General features: G+C 45.2%; 1 protein-coding gene across 1 annotated transcript in view; it reads right to left on the bottom strand.

The window, feature by feature from the left end:
- cep76 (centrosomal protein 76) overlaps positions 1–20,544 on the bottom strand; it is a 69,063-nt gene that overhangs the window by 9,807 nt on the left and 38,712 nt on the right. Inside the window, exons 7-9 of the mRNA XM_085992329.1 lie at positions 12,191–12,319; positions 7,025–7,213; positions 682–848 (exon numbers count right to left, since the gene is read on the bottom strand). Coding sequence (XP_085848455.1) covers positions 682–848; positions 7,025–7,213; positions 12,191–12,319 — 485 coding nt within the window. The remainder of the gene's footprint in view (positions 1–681; positions 849–7,024; positions 7,214–12,190; positions 12,320–20,544) is intronic.

Raw genomic sequence — 20,544 nt, 5'->3', positions numbered from 1 at the left:
GACAAGTCATGTCACCATACGACCGTTGTGTAATCCCTGGTATTAGTTTAGATGCTCTCCTCTGCACCCTCTCCTGTCTGTGGAAAATGTACAGAGGAGGGCAACTAAACTGATTCCAGGTTACATGCCAAGGCTACGAGGAAACACTAAAGAAATGAGAAAAAACAGCTGGTAAGACATTAATCAAAGTTTAAGATTCCAGGGAGTAGAGGTAAACTGAACATATAATAAAAATTAAAACCATAAATTCTGCAAACAAAGGCCACAGACTCCAGCTCAGAACACAAGACAGTTTAGATTTAACTAGTTCACACAGAATTTCCCCGTGTCTCGATCGAACTCTACCAATGTGCTGGTCTACAAAAATTATTACGTCGTCCCGAGCTAGCAATTTTCTTTTGTGGCTTTCTCAAAACCAACAGACGTAGGCAGTCCAATTCAACAGGGCCTGGATCTGAAGGCTGCAAATCCACCAGTGGAACTGGCAGAGAGAAACTACAGTATGCTACCTGCACATCCACCCTCTCAGTCATAGAATAGTGCATATGCGGGCCAACATACCAGAAAGTGGGGTAGAAAAATGCACTGGCAATACCAAATGGTTGAATAATAGATCTGCTGTGTTTAAGAGATTTGATTTATTTATGGGTGGTTTCCAAACCACGAGCACTCTGATTTCACCTGTGTCCGGTTAAGCTCTCCCAGAAAACGACAGCTCCATCAGTTCCATAAGTCATCACCCAAGTGTGGGGCATCCTTTTTGCTTTCGTTCCAACGCACACGTAGGCGTCCAGTCCAAAGCCCAGCAGCAAACTGCACAGTAAGTTGGCATGATCTTCACAGTCTCCCTGCAGTTTACCAACAGTTAGTTACATTGTTTCTAGACAAGAGAAAGATTTTTTTTTATCCCATTGCAACAATATTTTAATATATAGATATGCCAGAGTGTTTTTCTTTCATTGCCCCTCTCTCATGTATCTTTCTCTCCGCGCCACCCCCACCCAACTATTGAAATATCAGAACACGCAATTTGCCTGCAGAACAACAAAGACTATCTGCCAATAAATAATTAATTGAATGTGAAGTGCTTTCAGACATCTTGTGAACGTGATGAGCTTTTTTTCTTTATAATTTACAAAAATCCTGAACAAGTCACTCGTGAATTAGTAAAACATTTAACCAGAAAGAAAGACTTGGATTACTATAGCGCCTTTCACAACCACTGGACGTCCCAAAGCGCTTCACAGCCAATGAAGTGGTCGTGAAAGGCGCTATATAAATGCAAGTCTTTTTCTTTTCTTTCAAACATATTGAAGCTTTAGCTTCCTGTAGGGAAAATGAGGACTCTGGGCAGGGCCATCAAATAAGCAAGAAATGGTTTGGGGTACAGGTGGTAGGCTTAACACACAAATGCAGTAGTGATGGGGGATTCAATAATTAGAGGGTCGAATACATTCATTGCAGTCCAGTCACTATTGTAATGTAGGAAAAACAGCAGCCAATTTGCGCACAGCAAGCTCCCACAAACAGCAATGTGATTATGACCAGATAATCTGTTTTAGTGATGTTGATTGAGGGATAAATATTGGCCCCAGGACACTGGGGATAACTCCCCTGCTCTTCTTCTAAACAGGGCCATAGGATCTTTTACGACCACCTGAGCGAGCAGATGGGGCCTCGGTTTAACGTCTCATCTGAAAGACGGCACCGCCGACAGTGCAGCACTCCCTCAGTACTCAAGTTCCTGGAGTGCATTGCTTTGGTGCAATGGGATTTGCAACCTTTCAAAGAATCAGTGATGCACATCCCATGAGAATTATGGTGGTTAATACTGTTACCGGGAGCGGAGGAAAGGGACTAAGTGCTAATCCTGGGCACAGCACATATAAGGGCACAGGTTTAAGATCATAGGAGATTGTGTCTTATTATTATGGAGGAAACAACCTTCATGCTGTGAACACAAGATACAAGTTTTGGGAAATAGCCTGAATTGTAACAACCATCTTTACACATTACATGCAAGACAGCATCTGTCATGATCTATAAATTGAACTACACCATGGTAAAATCTGAATAGTAACAGATTGTGCACTGCATGGGGACAAGGAGAAAAGAATATCAGAACGAGGATTCAGAATTCTGAAAACCAGAAGCCAAGAAATCCATTTCTAATTTTGATTCAAAAGACCTTGTTTAGCCATGATGCAAGAGCTATAGAGTAGTGATAATGGGAGACTTTAACTGCCCCAATATTGAATGGGGCAGTGATTGTATTAAGGGCAGAGAAGGGGGGGAATTTCTGAAGTGTGTTCAGGAGAATTTTCTTGATCCGTATGTTTCCTGCCCAACGAGGAAGGAGGCATTGCTGGATCTAGTCCTGGGGAATGAAGTGGATCAAGTGGAAAATGTCAGCGTCGGGAAGCATCTCGGGAATTGTGATCATAAGGTTTAGATTAGTTATGGAGAAGGACGAGGAGCAATCTAGAATAAAAATACTTAACTGGAGGAAGGCTACTTTCAGCGAACTGAGGGGGGATCTGGCCCGGGTAAATTGGAGCCAAAGACTGCCAGCCAGAAATGTAATGGAGCAATGGGTGTTCTTTTAAAGAGGAGATGGTTCGGGTGCAGTCCAGGTACATTCCCACAAGGGGAAAAGGGAGGGCAACCAAAGCCAGAGCTCCCTGGATGACGAAGGAGTTAGAGAGTAGGATGAAGCAGAAAAAGGGGGCGTATTATAAAAAAGTACAGAGAAGTGAAAAAGGAAATAAGAGCGGCAAAGAGATTGTACGAGAATAAATTGGCGACTAACATAAAAGGGAATCCAAAGGTCTTCTATAGGCATATTAACAGTAAAAGGGTTGTCAGAGGAGTGGTGGGGCTGATTAGGCCCAAAATAGAGATCTATTGGTGCAGGCAGAAGGCACGGCTGAGGTACTAAATAAGAATTTGCATCGGTGTTTACCAAGGAAGAGGACTTTGCCAAAGCTATGGTAAACGAGGAGGTCGCCAGGACACTGGATGAAATAAAAATAGATAAAGAGGAGGTACTAGAAAGGCTGGCAGTACTTAAAGCGGATAAGTCACCCAGTCCGGATGGGATGCATCCTAGGTTGCTGAGGAACCAACCAGAGATCAGGCCATCTTAGACTGGGTATTATGTAACGAGAAAGGATTAATTAGCAATCTTGTTGTAAGAGGCCCCTTGGGTCGGAGCGATCATAATATGATCGAATTCTTCATTAAGATGGAGAATGAAGTAGTTGACTCAGAAACAAGGGTCCTCAATTTAAATAAAGGAAACTACGATGGTCTGAGGAGCGAGTTGGGTAGGATTGATTGGGGAATGGCACTCAAAGGGGTGACGGTGGATAGGCAATGGCAAACATTCAAAGACCAAATGGATGAACTACAGAAGTTGTTCATCCCAGTTTGGCATAAAAATAAAACAAAAAAGGTGACTCAACCGTGGCTAACAAGGGAAATTAGGGATAGCATAAGATCCAAGGAGAGGACATACAAATTGGCCAGAAAAAGCAATAATCCTGAGGATTGGGAGCAGTTCAGGATTCAACAAAGGAGGACAAAGGGATTAATTAAGAAAGGGAAAATAGAATATGAGAGTAAGCTTGCAGGGAACATAAAAACTGACTGTAAAAGCTTTTATAGATATGTGAAGAGAAAAAGATTGGTGAAGTCAAGCGTAGGTCCCTTGCAGTCAGAATCGGGGGAATTTATAATGGGGAACAAAGAAATGGCAAACCAACTAAATACATATTTTGGTTCTGTCTTCACAAAGGAGGACACAAATAACCTCCCAGAAATACCGGGGAACATAGGGTCTGATGAAAGGGTGGAACTGAAAGAAATCAGTATTTGTAGGGAAATGGTGTTAGGAAAATTGATGGGACTGAAGGCCGATAAATCCCCAGGGCCTGATAATCTACATCCCAGGGTACTTAAGGAAGTAGCCCTAGAAATAGTAGATGCATTGCTGGTCATCTTCCAGAACTCGACTCTGGAACAGTACCCATGGATTGGAGGGTAGCTAATGTTACCCCACTATTCAAAAAAGGTGGCAGAGAAAAAGCGGGGAATTATAGACCGGTAAGCCTGACATCGATAGTGGGGAAAATGCTAGAGTCCATTAAAAAGATGTAATAGCAGAGCACTTGGAAAGCAGTGACAGGATCGGACAAAGTCAACATGGATTTACAAAAGGTAAATCATGCTTGACTAATCTACTGGAATTTTTTGAGGATGTAACTGTTAAAATAGATAAGGGAGAACCAGTGGATGTGGTGTATTTGGACTTTCAGAAGGCTTTCGATAAGGTCCCACATAAGAGATTAGCGGCAAAATTAAGGCACATGGGATTGGGGGCAAGGTATTGACTTGGATAGAGAACTGGTTGGCGGACAGAAAGCAAAGAGTTGGAATAAACAGGTCGTTTTCCGAGTGGCAGGCAGTGACTAGTGGGGTACCGCAAGGATCGGTCCCAGGACCCCAGCTGTTCACACTATATATTAATGATCTGGACGAGGGAATTGGATGTAATATCTCCAAATTTGCAGACGACACAAAGCTGGGTGGGAGGGTATGCTGCGAGGAGGATGCCATGAAACTCCAGTACGATTTGGACAGGTTAGGTGATTGGGCAGAAACATGGCAAATGCACTATAATGTGGATAAATGCGAGGTTATCCACTTTGGTGGCAAAAACAGGAAGGCACATTATTATTTGAATGGCAATAGATTGGGAGAAGGGGAAGTGCAAAGAGACCTGGGTGTTCTTGTGCACCAGTTGCTGAAGGTAAGCATGCAGGTGCAGCAGGCGGTTAAGAAGGCAAATGGTATGTTGGCCTTCGTAGCAAGAGGGTTCGAGTACAGGAACAAGGATGTCTTGCTACAGTTGTACAGGGCCTTGATGAGACCGCACCTTGAGTATTGTGTGCAGTTTTGGTCGCCTTATCTGAGGAAGGACGTTCTTGCCATGGAAGGAGTGCAGTGGAGATTCACCAGGCTGATACCTGGGATGGCAGGAATGACGTATGAGGAGAGATTGTGTCGATTGGGCTTATACTCACTGGAGTTTAGAAGATTGAGAGGGGATCTCATCGAAACCTATCAAATTCTGTCAGGCCTGGACAGACTAGATGCTAGAAGGATGTTCCCGATGGTTGGGGAGTCCAGAACCAGGGGTCATAGTCTAAGGATAAGGGGTAGGACATTTAGGACTGAAATGAGGAGGAATTTCTTCACCCAGAGAGTGGTGAACCTGTGGAATTCTCTGCCACAGAGGGCAGTGGAGGCCAGTTCATTAAATATATTCAAGAAAGAGTTGGATATATTTCTTAAGGCTAAAGGGATCAAGGGATATGGGGAGAAGGCAGGGACCGGGTACTGAATTTGAATGATCAGCCATGATCTCATTGAATGGCGGAGCAGGCTCGAAGGGCCGAATGGCCTACTCCTGCTCCTATCTTCTATGTTTCTATGTAAGGGGAGAAATTGCAGAGGTGCTGACCACAATCTTCCAAGGACTGGAGGATTGTAAATGTTTCACCTTGTTCAAAAAAGGGGAGAAGGATAAACCTTGCAATTAAAGGCCAGTCAGCTTAGCGTCGTTGGTGGGGAAGCTTTCAGAAATAATAATCCGGGAGAAAATTAACAGCCACTTGGACAAGTATGGACTGATAAAGGAGAGCTAACACGGATTTGTTAAGGACAAATTGTGTTTGACTAACTTGGTTGAGTTTTTTGATGAGGTAACAGAGAGGGTGGATGAGGGCAGTGCAGTTGATGTTGTGTATATGGATTTTCAAAAGGCGTTTGATAAAGTGCCATATATTAGGCTTGTTAGCAAAATTGAAGCCCATGGGATGAAAGGGACAGTAGCAGTGTGGATACAAAATTGGCTAAGGGATAGAAAACAGAGAGTTGTGAATGGCTGTTTTTGGGACTGGAGGGAAGTATACAGGGGAGTTCTCCAAGGTTGAGTACTAGGACCACTGCTGTTTTTGATGTACATTAATGACTTGGGGGTACAGGGTACAATTTTGACATTTGCAGAAGACACGAAACTTGGAGGTGTAGTAAACAGTGAGGAAGATAGTAATAGACTTCAAGAGGACATAGACAGGCTGGTGGAATGGGCGGACACGTGGCAGATGAAATTTAACGCAGAAAAGTGCGAGGTGATACATTTTGGCAGGAAGAATGAGGAGAGGCAATATAAACTAAAGGGTACAATCCTAAAGGGGGTGTAAGAAGAGAGCGACCTGGGGAGTTTGTGCACAAATCTTTGAAGTTGGCATAACAGGTTAAAAGGGCAGTTAATAAAGCATATGGGATCCCTAGGCATTATAAATAGAGGCATAGAGTACAAAAGCCAGGAAGTTATACTAAACCTACATAAAACAGTGGTGGTGTATTGTGTCCAATTCTGGGCACCACACCTTAGGAAGAATGTGAAGACTTTGGAGAGGGTACAGAAGAGATTTACTCGAATGGTTCCAGGGATGAGGGATTACTGCAGAAGCTGTGGTTGCTCTCCTCAGAGCTGAGACGGCGAAGAAGAGATTTGATCGAGGTGTTTACAATCATGAAGGGTTTAGATAGAGCAAATAAAGAGAAACTGTTTCCAATGGCTGAAGGGTCGATAACCAGAGGGCACAGATTTAACGTGATTGGCAAAAGAACACCCCAGATCTGACATGAGGAAATACTTTTTTACGCAACGAGTGGTTAGGATTTGGAATGCACTGCCTGATAGGGCGGTGGATACAGATTCAATAGTAGCCTTCAAAAGGGGAATTGGATAAATACTTGAAGGAGAAAAAATTGCAGGGATATGGGGAAAGACAGGGGGAAGTGGGACTAACAGGGTTGTTCTTCGAAAGAGCCGGCGCAGATTCAATGGACCGAACTTCTGTGCTGTACTATTCTATGCTTCTATGATCAGCTGGCTGTTGAAGACAGAATTCACTGTTGTCTTTGAAAATACAAATATATACAAAACAAATACCTTGCCGCAGCAGAGAAAAGGCAGCAGAGTGCACCACTGTTCCTGCTTGGATCCACCTCCAACCACAGCTGCTCGTTCGTAACCAAGAACATTGACAAACCGGGCTGCTTGTCTTGGTGTGTCCAGAAGCCTCCCAGCTCGCAAGGGTCTTATATAGGAGCACACTGGACGGTTCATACTATTCTCATCCTGACAGGGAAGGAGAACATTTAAAAAAAGTCAGCCCCTTCAGCTGAGAGCACTGAGTCAATTTATAAATATTTAATTCAGATATAAATAAATGAAGACCATCCTACAATCAGAAGTTGTTAAAAAAAAGGTATAATCAAACAGCTGAGCTTGTACCCAGTTGAACCTCCCAGGGAAGGCATCCCATGCAACTTAATGGACATTAAATTGAAACTTGTGGAAGGAATAGAACATAAGAGGAGTAAGCCATTCGGCCCTTCGAGCCTGCTCCGCCATTCAATGAGATCATGGCTGATCTTCTGCCTCAACTCCATTCACCGGCCCTGTTGCCATATCCCTTGATGCCCTTACTAGTCAGAAATCTATCGACTTCTGTTTTGAATATACCCAATGACTGAGCCTCCACAGCCCTCTGGGGTAGAGAATTCCAAAGATTCACCACCCTCTGAGTGAAGAAATTTCTTCTCATCTCAGTCCTGAATGGTCTACCCTTTATCCTGAGGCTGTGGCCCCTGGTTCTAGACTCCCCAGCCAAGGGAAACATTCTCCCAGCATCCACCCTATCAAGCCCTGTAATAATTTTGTATGCTTCAATGAGATCCCCTCTCATTCTTCTGAATTCAAGAGAATACAGGCCTAGTTTACTCAATCTCTTCTCATACGACAGTCCCGCCATCCCAGGAATCAATCTCGTGAACCTTCGTTGATTTAAAGTAATTGGTGGAAGGATCAGAGAGGAGTTGAGGAGAACTTTTTTCATCCAGTGGGTGGTGGGGATCTGGAACTCACTGTCTGAAAGGGTGGTAGAAGCAGAAACCCTGATCGCAATTAAAAAGTACTTGGATATGCACTGGAAGTGCCGTAACCTACAGGGCTACGGACCAAGAGCTGGAAAGTGGGATTAGGCTGGAGAGCTCTTTTTCAGCCGGCACAGACACGATGAATGGAATGGCCTCCTTCTGTGCCATAAATTTCTATTTAGAACATCAGAAGTCAAACACTTACAAAATATAAACAACACAGAAACAGGCCATTCGACCCAACCAGTCCATGCTGGCGTTTATGCTCCACTCGCGCCTTGTAACTCGAGCTTTATAACTCCACCTACCTATATTTTAGGTTAAAGTACTAAAGGATTTTGTTGATTGGGACATGCAACAAATCTAACTCAACCTGATTACTCAATGGTTACAGAAGTATTTGTCGGAGTTAATTCCACATTAAAAATAAAATGACACTTCAATTAAATTTAAAAGTTTAATAAAGGTGGCTCCCCCAGCTGGTTATGTAGCGGGTAGTTGAACCATGGTGGGCAAAGTGGCGGGTGAACAGAGGCCTTAAAGGGCGAGGCCAGGGCCTGGCGGCGAGGACCAGGGGCCTGGAGGAAAGGACCAGGAGCCCGGCGGCGAGGACCAGGGGCGAGGACGAGGACCAGGAGCGAGGTCGGGACCTGGGAGCGAGGAGGCGGCCCAGGAGCGAGGACCAGGAGTGGCGCGGCCGAGGACCAGTAGTGGCACAGCGTGGACCAGCAGCAGCGGGGTCGGGGCCCAGGTCCAGGGAAGGTGCAGCACGGGCCAACAGCGGGGTCGGGAGGATCACACGGCATCCGATGAAACGCAGGCAGAGAGGACCTGCGGGAAGGAGGGAGGACAGTAGGAGTATGTTTGTATGTGTGTGCAGAGCCTGGTCTCCAATCGTCTTGGATCTCCTTGCCATTGGACCAAGACCTTGCTCTGTCAAGCCCGTGAGGTAGCTGGTGTGCAACGGCCACCCCACGTTAAAAGAATTCACGCACAGGCATCTTCCACCCTTTAAAATGAAGTCTGAAACCTGGAACGTCAGGACCCTCATGGACAACCCCAACAGTGACAGACTGGAACGCCGTACTGCTATCGTTGCCCGCACTGGACTCATCAGTCACCTGGGAACTCATTTTTAGCACGGAAGCAAGTCATCCTCGGTTCCGAGGGACTGCCTAAGAGATAGAGAGTTGAACCATACAGACAAAAAAAATCCCAGGATCTATCTTCAGGCCCTGCAGTTAGCTGGGACAGCAGTAGGAGTATGTGGGGGGGGGGGGGGGGGGAGGGAAAAATTGGCCACTAATGGTTCCACAAAAAGGATTCGGCTCCTGATTCAATCACCCTCGCTGGACTGTGCATATGGATGGATGGTGACAGGAAGTGCATTAGGTTCATTTTCAATGTCTTTGCCGTTCAATAGCCTGCTGACACGCACTGTTTGATCGCATAATCAAATAGTAGTCACTTAGGTAAGGCACTGAAGAGTGCCTGCTCCATGTCCCCAGAGAGAAGTCAGTGCTCCCAGGGCAGGAGGGAAAATTGGCAGGTGAGAAAATATTACATTTTGTGCGTGCATATTTTATTTGTTTATCAAGCCAATTTTCTCTGCTCCTTTCTGAAGCCACTGACTTTTTGCAAGAATAGGGAATTTATGGGGCACACAGGTATCTGACACATCATCCAAGTGGCCATTCTTCTTGAGCAAGCCGAGGTGGCGAGATTCTGGTTTGCATTCGACCATGGACGATAAACTTGCGATCCTGTCCTTCTGTAACTTCCACGCACATTGGCCCAGTAGTTCCTGTCACAACGCGTGAGTACGGATGGGGTACTCACGCGTGTGCCAGGAGGAATTGCCGGTTTTCAGCATGCACAGCGCATGCGCTGAAAACCGGCATTTCCTGTCCTCTGACCCAAGGGGTTAAGAGGCTGAACGCATGCGCGGTATTGGGCAGCGCGTGCGACTTGGATTTCCTGTATTTTTACAGATTTGTGCATGTGTAAAGGGCTCCGGTTTTTACGCATTGAAAAACCACACGTAAGTACTTAGTTTTACAGGTAAGTGGTCTTTTAGTACAATTTAGAATTTTTTTTCCCCACAGGTTTATTATTTTTGAAGAATCTACAGTAAGGTAAGTTTAGTTTTAGACCCTATTTTTTAAAAATTTATTTTTTTCAAAAGTTTGATTGTTTAAAATAGTTTTTTAAAGTTATTCATAGTTAATTTAATTATTGGGATGCTTTTTAAAATTTTATTTAAAGTTTAAGTAGTGTTTTGGGGTGCCGTACTTTTCATGAGTTTGACAGTCTTTACTATCAAACTTATGAATGAAGTTTCCCCTCCCCTGATTGGCTGAACAGTGCTCACTTGATCCCAGCCGGCACATCGTACTAACTACGCCGCTGGGTCAGGTTAGCACAGCGCGCCGAGATCAGAACCTGGCCACTGACAGGAAATCCACTGCGGGCCAGGTTTCAGATGTCGACGCGCTAAGTGCACATCAGGGGCTTGCACGCGCGGCAAGCCCCCGACACCAAGTTCTGGGCCATTAACTTTTCAGGCACCGGAAAGCAAATCAGAAGCAGGAACTCTAACTGATATTTATCCCAAGCCCCCGTTCCTGGCTAAGAAGGCTGGGGGGGGGGGGGCGGGAAGCCAATTGTGGGGCCTCAACTGCTACCAAGCTGAGATCAACTAAATCACCAAAGTCCAGGAATCAAATATGTGACCTTCTGGTCCATACAGCCAAGCAGTATATTGGGCAGTGTCTTTTTTCACTGAGCCATTATGGTAGCTTAGGATGGCAACTGGTCTGGCGCAACCTTAACTCATCCAATTGGTTCATTTTTACCACGTCTCCAGATTACATCAGGCAGAACGGCAGGCATCACTGTTAGCCCATCATTCCATTACTCTACCCTAGGGGATATTCTACACACAACTAATACACTAGACATGACATATTGGGTGACGGCATTGTGATTGACCTTTCCTAGCAGTCCAATTAATCTATATAGCAGCCTAATGGATTAATAGGAATATAATGCAGATCCCTCTGTCTCAAAGAAATCAGCTACGAGCACCACAAAAATGAAATTGCATCAATCACTATCCAGGCCACGAACACCAGAGTTAATCGCAAAAATACAAAACACTGCGGATACGGGAAATCCGAAGCAGAAACAGAAAATCCTGGAAACACTCAGCAGGTCAGGCAGCATACGTGGATAATGGGGAAAAAGTTAACATTTCAGGTACAATCCTTCATCAGTAATACCTTCCAGTTCTGATGAACAATATACAAGGAGGAACAAGGCCGGAGGGCAGGGGGGGTTGAAAAGCCACATACACAAGAAAAAGAATGACTTGTAAAATGATTAGGTGACAAACAGGAGATTATTAAACGATAGAAGTGATCATAGCATAACACAAAAGGAAGCATGATGAAAGAAGTTGAGATATAAAAGACATATACAAGAACCAGAGAATATTTTTTCTCTGACCATTTTCTCTCCCAAAGGTGGTGACTGCTCTTCAATAACAATAACAACAGCCTGCATTTCTATAGCACCATTCAAGTAAAAAAAAAGCACCCAAGACACTTCCCAAACTGGGGTACAGTTGCACGGTCACTCCAGTACCTCGTCTAAAGAACCATTCGGCAAGATTAAGCCAACACAATGACTGTGGGAAGCACTGCAGATGAACCTTGCCCGATACCCACACACTTACTTTCCAGCAGGGAGCTTTAGACAATTATCTGGACTGGGAACTCTGGTGAATTATTTTCCCCCTTTGTCGCTCTGGGGTGCTGAGGCCAACTGTTGCGTCTCCATCATTGCCCCAGCCGAGATCAGCTAACTCCACAAAGACCGGTGATCAAATCTGGGACTTGCTGGTCTGAGTGGCTCAGTTACAGTACATAGCAAAAGGTGCATTTACTCACAGACTCATCTTTTATAATGTACTAGCACGCACTGCACATTTTCATTATAAATTCTTATTAAAAATTGATGTTTTAAAAAATCTCGACTTATAAATGTTGTAGCTACCTATATACTTACTGCATTACCTGGAGTGAAACGTGTGACTTTTTTTTTAGTTTTAGTAATTTAGAGCCATAATGAATCACAATTAATGTTCTAAACACACACAAACTCAATAGATACAAACCTGTGCAAAGATTTTCACAAGTCTGGTGTTATGTGAAGGTCTAATCTGAAGATACTCTCTCCACCACTGCTTGGCATATATGAGGTATAAGCGCTCCTTTTCTGCAGTCTTTTGATGTTCTAAAGCTAGCTGCAAATTTGAAGTGGTTAAACATGAAAAAATAAATGAATTTATGGACACTACAGTTGAACAAATCCTCACACAGAGCACTGGTACTGTGCCACACAAAGATAAGGGGTGGGTGTCACCATTGCCATTTCCCTTACGGCAGGTTTTAAATCTGACAGTACAGTCAGGGTGGTGGTGCTTCCCCACAGACAGGGAATTCTTTGGGGTTTTTTTTTTTTTTACTGTGCCAGTTTTCTTCCCTTTTCTGAAGGCAATGACTCATGCTGTAGTAGAGCTTCAAGACCATTGACAGTTCCTTGTCCAAATGGTTAAGCCTCGTGGGTTAGCCTCGAAAAAGAGTGTTAGCAGGTAATTTAACTACAGGGTGGGTGGGGGGTTAATCATAGCAGAGCTCCATTTTGTCTTCTCATGATGTCCGCACACAACAACTTATAGCGCCTTTAACATAATAAAACATCCCAAGGCACTTCACGGGAGTGTTATTAAAAAAAAATTGACACCGAGCTAAATAAGATGATGTTAGGGCAGATGACCAAAAGCTTGGTCGAAGAGGTAGGTTTTCAGGAGCGTCTTAAAGAAGGAAAGAGGAGAGAGGCGGAGAGATTTACAGAGGGAATTCCAGAGCTTAGAACCTAGGCAGCTGAAGGCACGGCCACCAATGGTAGAGCATTTAAAATCAGGGATGTTCAAAAGGCCAGAATAGGCGGAGCGCAGTGGCCTCGGGGGATTATAGGGCTGGAGGAGATTACCGAGATAAGGAGGGGCGAGGCCATGGAGGGATTTGCAAACAAGGATGAGAATTTTAAAATTTAAAAAACTTTCTATCGATAGCGATCAGGAGAGGGAATCCTGGCTGATATTGTTCCCCCTCTCCCTAGACCAGGGACATAAAGATGATGAACTCACACATGACAGAAATTAGAACTCGTTATCAGTGCTGCTTGTTTGATTCAAGCAAGTAGATAGTGTTCGGAGGTACATGCCCCACGACTAAGCCATTTCTTTTTCACCTGCCTAACGTACTTAGTTAACAAGCTTGGTCACCTAATGCACTTCGGATATCTACCTCCCACTGGTGCTCGCTGAGCTAGTCCTCTGAGGGAACGTTATTAAAAGTTAGGGCTATCGAAGTTTTACTACCAGTTTACTACCACTCCAGGTAATGAATACCGTCAACAATAAAAAAAAACACCACATACGGAACCGTGGTTGGAGTAAGGTATCAGAGGCACCAAGGGCAGGAGGGGCATGCCTGTATTGCAAGTTCCACATGTGTGGATCACATGATGTTGCTTTGTGTCTTTCCTGCTGAAGGGAAAGATGCATGAAGTCATTTTTTAAAAATTTGTTCCTGGGATGTGGGCATCGCTGGCAAGGCCAGCATTTATTGCCCATCCCTAATTGCCCTTGAGAAGGCGGTGGTGAGCCGCCATCCTAAACCGCTGCAGTCCGTGTGGTGAAGGTGCTCCCAGAGTGCTGCTAGGAAGGACATGCAAAGTCATCTGGCAGAGGGCGCAGCAAGCTGCTCATCAGGTGCGCTGCTTCAGCTTGGTGGTGGGGCAAATGAGCACAGCCACCGATGAACCAGAGTCACAGGCAAGGGACCATTTCTGAGGGAGGAAGTTAAGTAAAATTCCCAAAATGTTACCTATTTGGCCTGAAAGTGATTTTGGTTTAACTTATGCCAAATCATCGAGACAAGCTAAACCTGACTTTATATCGATGATAAGGCATAAATAAAACCAAAATCACTCAGGCCAAATAAGCCGGCATTTTTGCCCATCTCTTGCTGTCCTAAAGGTGGTGGTGGTGGGTTACAGTCAGTATCTGGGTCCTGCGAGAGGAGAGGCGGGAGAGGCCGATTTAAACCGAGCTCCGAGAGCGGGAGAGGCGGACTTGCGAGAGGAAAGGCGGGAGAGGCCGATTTAAACCGAGCTCCGAGAGCGGGAGTGGCGGACCTGCGAGAGGAGAGGTGGGAGAGGCTGATTTAAACCGAGCTCCGAGAGCGGGAGAGGCAGACCTGCGAGAGGAGAGGCGGGAGAGGCTGATTTAAACCGAGCTCAGAGCGGGAGAGGTGGACTTGCGAGAGGAGAGGCGGGAGAGGCTGATTTAAACCGAGCTCCGAGAGCGGGAGAGGCAGACCTGCGAGAGGAGAGGCGGGAGAGGCTGATTTAAACCGAGCTCCGAGAGCGGGAGAGGCGGACCTGCGAGAGGAGAGGCGGGAGAGGCTGATTTAAACCGAGCTCCAAGAGCGGGAGAGGCGGACCTGCGAGAGGAGAGAGAGAAGTAAAAAGTAATCGAAGTGTGACGTCACCAGAAAGCAGGTAAGTGATTGGTTAGTGAGTATTTCTCTCTTTTTCGCTTTTTTCCAAACTTAAATTTTGTGGTTTATAGTTTCCAAGGTCTCTGTTGTGTAGCGGGGGACTGCTGATAAACAAGGGCCCTTGAGTATATCATTTAATTATAGTGTAATTGGTGGGATTGATTTGATTTAATTTAATTTAAATTAATTAAAGGGTAAGTCATGGCAGTACAGCTCGGAGCCGTGGTATGCTCCTCCTGCTCTATGTGGGAAATCAGGGACACTTCCTGTGTCCCTGACGACCATGTGTGCGGGAAGTATATCCAGCTGCAGCTACTGGCAGACCGCATTGCAGCGCTGGAGCTGCGAATGGATACATACTGGAGCATTTGCGATGCTGAGGACGTCGTGGAAAGCACGTTTAATCAGTTAGTCACGCTGCAGGTAAAGGCTGCGCAGGCAGGAAGGGAATGGGCGACCGCCAGGCAGAGTAGTAGGCGCAGGCAGATAGTGCAGGGGTCCCCTGTGACCATCCCCCTCTCAAACAGATATACCGCTTTGGATATTGTTGGGGAGGATGGCTTATCGGGGGAAGGCAGCAGCAGCCAACTTCCTGGCACCATGGGTGGTTCTGCTGCACAGGACGGGAGGAAAAAGATGGGTAGAGCTATAGTAATATGGGATTCTATTGTAAGGGGAATAGATAGGTGTTTCTGCGGCCGCAAACGAGACTCCAGGATGGTATGTTGCCTCCCTGGTGCAAGGGTCAAGCGGCTGCAGAGCATTTTGGAAGGGGAGGGTGAACAGCCAGTTGTCGTGGTGCATATAGGTACCAATGACATAGGTAAAAAAACGGGATGAGGTCCTAAAAGCTGAATATAGGGAGTTAGGAAGTAAATTAAAAAATAGGGCCTCAAAAGGTAGTAATCTCAGGATTGCTACCAGTGCCACGTGCTAGTCAGCGTAGAAATAGAAGGATATTTCAGATGAATACGTGGCTAGAGGAATGGTGCAAGGGGGAGGGATACAAATTCCTGGGACACTGCAACCGGTTCTGGGGGAGGTGGGACCAGTACAAACTGGACGGTTTGCACCTGGGCAGGACCGGGATCGATGTACTAGGGGGAGTGTTTGCTAGTGCTCTGGGGGAGAGTTTAAACTAAAATGGCAGGGGGTTGGGTACCTGAGCAGGGAGACAGAGGAAAGGGAAACAAGGATAGAAGCAAAAGACAGGAAGGAGAAAAGCAAAGGTGGCAGTCAGAGAAATCAAGGGTTTAAATCAAACATGGCCACAGTAAATAATAATTCTAAAAGGTCTAAGAGTGTTAAAAAAACAAGCCTGAAGGCTTTGTGTCTTAATGTGAGGAGCATTCGTAATAAGGTGGATGAATTAGCTGCGCAAATAGAGGTAAATGGATATGATATGATTGGGATTACGGAAACATGGCTCCAGGGTGACCCAAGGCTGGGAACTCAATATCCAGGGGTATTCAATATTCAGGAAAGACAGGCAAAAAGGAAATGGAGATGTGGTAGCATTGCTGGTTAAAGAGGGGATTAACACAATTGTAAGGAAGGATATTAGCTCTGATGATGTGGAATCTGTATGGGTAGAACTGAGAAATACCAAGGGGCAGAAAACGTAGTGGGAGTGGTATACAGACCCACAAACAGTAATGCGGAGGTTGGGGATGGCATTAAACGGGAAATTAGAGACGCGTGCAATAAGGGCACAGCAGTTATCATGGGTGATTTTAATCTACATATAGATTGGGCCAACCAAATTAGTAACAATACTGTGGAGGAGGTATTCCTGGAGTGTTTACGGGATGGTTTCCTGGACCAATATGTCGAGGAACCAACTAGAGACCAGGCCATCTTAGACTGGGTATTATGTAATGAGAAAGGATTAATTAGCAATCTTGTTGTGCGAGGCCCCTTGGGGCGGAGCAATCATAATATCATAGAATTCTTCATTAAGATGGAGAGTGAAGTAGTTGACTCAGAGACTAGGGTCCTGAATTTAAATAAAGGAAACTACGATGGTATGATGCGCGAGTTGGGTAGGATGGATTGGAAAATGTTACTCAAAGGGTTGATGGTGGACAGGCAATGGCAAACATTCAAAGATCGCATGAATGAACTACAGAATTTGTTCATCCCTGTTTGGCATAAAAATAAAACAAAAAAGGTGACTCAACCGTGGCTAACACGGGAAATTAGGGATAGCATAAGATCCAAGGAGAGGACATATAAATTGGCCAGAAAAAGTAGTAAACCTGAGGATTGGGAACAGTTTAGGATTCAGCAAAGGAGGACAAAGGGATTAATTAAGAGGGGGGAAATAGAGTATGAGAGTAAGCTCGCAGGGAACATAAAAGCTTTTACAGTCAGTTTTTATAGATATGTGAAGAGAAAAAGATTGGTGAAGTCAAGCATAGGTCCCTTGCAGTCAGAATCAGGGGAATTTATAATGGGGAACAAAGAAATGGTTGACCAATTACAGGAAACTCTTTTTTATCCGGCACCGACATGTTGCCGGTTTATCAAAATTTCCAGATGATGGAGAGAGTTATCTACCGAGGCTATTTTTAACAAACAAAGAGGTGATCGGACTTCTGACAGTGCCAAGAAGCCGAGTAGTGGCAGTTTGGAAAACTACCCCCACTGACTAACTCGGCCACCACGGGAGACTCGGACTGGGAAACAATTCCGGTTATTGAGGTGTTTTCGGAGTGAGAATTTTGCCGGTTAATAGAGAATTCCGGATATTTAGGTGCCGTTTAAACGAGAGTTTCCTGTAAATACTTTGTTTCTGTCTTCACAAAGGAGGACACAAACAACCTCCCAGAGATGTCGGGGAACATAGGGTCTAATGAGAGGGAGGAACTGAATGAAATCAGTATTTGTAGGGAAACTGACGGGATTGAAGGCCGATAAATCCCCAGGGCCTGATAATCTACATCCGAGGGTACTTAAGGAAGTGGCCCTAGAAATAGTAGATGCATTGCTGGTCATCTTCCAAAATTCAATAGACTCTGGAACAGTACCCATGGATTGGAGGGTAGCTAATATTACCCCACTGTTCAAAAAAAGTGGTAGAGAGAAAACGGGGAATTATAGACCAGTAAGCCTGACATTGGTAGTGGGGAAAATGCTAGAGTCCATCCATTATAAAAGATGTAATAGCAAGGCACTTGGAAAAAAATGACAGGATCGGACAAAGTCAACATGGATTTACAAAAGGTAAATCGTGCTTGACTAATCTACTGGAATTTTTTGAGGATGTAACTGGTAGAACAGATAAGGGAGAACCAGTGGATGTGGTGTATTTGGACTTTCAGAAGGCTTTCGATAAGGTCCCGCATAAGAGATTAGCGTGTAAAGTTAAGGCACATGGGATTGGGGGCAAGGTACTGACTTGGATAGAGAACTGGTTGGCAGACAGGAAGCAGAGTTGGAATAAACGGGTATTTTTCCGATTGGCAGGCAGTGACTAGTGGGGTACATAGATACATAGATACATAGAAGATAGGAGCAGGAGTAGGCCATTCGGCCCTTCGTGCCTGCTCCGCCATTCGATGAGATCATGGCTGATCCTTTAATTCAGTATCCCGTCCCCGCCTTCTCTCCGTAACCCTTAACCCCTTTTGCCCGTAGAAATATATCTAATTCCCTCTTAAATATATTTAATGAGCTGGCGTACACTGCCCTCTGTGGCAATGAGTTCCACAGGTTCACCACTCTCTGAGTGAAGAAATTCCCCCTCATCTCTGTCCTAAATGGTTTAGCCCTTATCCTTAAATTATGTCCTCTAGTTCTGTTCTCACCCGCCAAGGGAAACATTCCTTCTGCATCCAGTCTGTCTAGACCTGTCAGAATTTTATACACTTCTATGAGGTCCCCTCTCAATCTTCTAAACTCCAGTGTGTACATCCCTAAACTACATAGTCTCTCCTCATAGGTCATTCCCGCCATTCCTGGTATCAGCCTGGTGAATCGCCGCTGCACCCCCTCCATGGCAAGAACATCCTTCCTCAGATGAGGCGACCAAAACTGTACACAGTACTCGAGGTGTGGTCTCACCAGTGCCCTGTACAGCTGCAGCAAGGTATCCCTGTTCCTGTATTCTAACCCTTTTGCTATGAAGGCCAGCATACCGTTTGCCTTCTTGACCGCCTGTTGCACCTGCATGCTCGCCTTCAGTGACTGGTGTACAAGAACACCCAGGTCTCTCTGTACTTCCCCCTCTCCCAATCTATTGCCATTTAAATAATAATTTGCCCTCCCGTTCCTGCACCCAAGGTGGATAACTTCGCACTTGTCCACATTATAGTGCATCTGCCATTTATCCGCCCAATCGCCCAGTCTGTCCAAATCGCTCTGGAGCTTCCTGGTCTCTTCCTCTGAGCCCACCCCCCCTCCTAGTTTAGTGTCGTCTGCAAATTTGGAAATGCTGCATCCGACTCCCTGATCCAGGTCATTAATGTAAATTGTGAACAGCTGGGGGCCCAGGACAGATCCCTGTGGTACCCCACTTGTTACTGCCTGCCATTCAGAAAATGAGCCGTTTATTCCAACTCTCTGTTTTCTATCTGACAGCCAGTTCCCTATCCACGCCAAAACTTTCCCCTTTATCCCATGAGCCTCAATTTTCCATGCTAATCTTTTATGTGGGACCTTATCGAAGGCCTTTTGGAAGTCCAGGTACACCACATCTACTGGCTCTCCCCCATCTATTCTACCAGTTACTCCCTCAAAAAATTCCAATAGATTAGTCAAGCACGATTTACCCTTTGTAAATCCATGTTGACTCTGTCCTATCCTGTCCCCATTTGCTAAGTGCTCCGCTATTTCATCCTTAATGATGGACTCCAGCATTTTGCCCACAACTGATGTAAGGCTTACAGGTCTGTAATTACCTGCTTTTTCCCTACCCCCCTTTTTGAATAGTGGGGTAACGTTAGCTACCCTCCAATCCATCGGCACTGTTCCCGAGTCTAATGAATTCTGAAAAATCATCCTTAGTGCATCCGCTATCTCTAGGGCCACCTCCTTCAGTACCCTAGGATGCATGTTATCAGGCCCTGGGGATTTGTCCACCTTCAATCCCTTTAGCTTCCTTAACACCATATCCTTAGAGATATTGATTTGCGTCAGTTCCTCCTTTGCCAATGTCCCTATTTTTCCCGATATCCCAGGGAGGTTTTTTGTGTCTTCCTTCGTAAAGACTGACCCAAAGTATGCATTTAGTTGATCTGCCATTTCCTTATTTCCCATTATATATTCCCCCGTATCTGACTGCAATGGACCAACTTTGGTTTTCACCAGTCTTTTCCTTTTGATATATTTATAAAAGCTTTTGGAGTTAGTTTTTATATTTTCCGCCAGCTTGTTTTCGTAAGGGATCGGTCCTAGGACCCCAGTTATTCACAATATATATTAATGATCTAGACAAGGGAACTAAATGTAATATCTCCAAGTTTGCAGACGACACAAAGCTGGGTGGGCGTGTGTGCTGTGAGGAGGATGCCGAGAAACTCCAGTATGATTTGGACAGGTTGGGTGATTGGGCAGATGCAGTATAATGTGGATAAATGTGAGGTTATCCACTTTGGTGGCAAAAACAGGAAGGCAGATTATCTGAACGGCAATAGATTGGGAGAAGGGGAAGTGCAACGAGACCTGGGTGTCCTTGTGCACCAGTCGCTGAAGGTAAGCATGCAGGTGCAGCAGGCGGTTAAGAAGGCAAATGGTATGTTGGCCTTCATAGCGAGAGGGTTTGAGTACAGGAACAAGGATGCCTTGCTCCAGTTGTACAGGGTTTTGGTGAGACCACACCTTGAGTATTGTGTGCAGTTTTGGTCGCCTTATCTGAGGAAGGATGTTCTTGCCATGGAGGGAGTGCAGCGGAGATTCACCA

Source organism: Somniosus microcephalus, chromosome 7, assembly GCF_052327205.1.
Source record: "Somniosus microcephalus isolate GS21.2 chromosome 7, FLI_Smic_1.0, whole genome shotgun sequence".
NCBI classification, from domain to species: domain Eukaryota; kingdom Metazoa; phylum Chordata; class Chondrichthyes; order Squaliformes; family Somniosidae; genus Somniosus; species Somniosus microcephalus.
The sequence above is the reverse complement of the archived record's forward strand: the minus strand, read 5'-3'. Positions and strand labels throughout refer to the sequence as shown.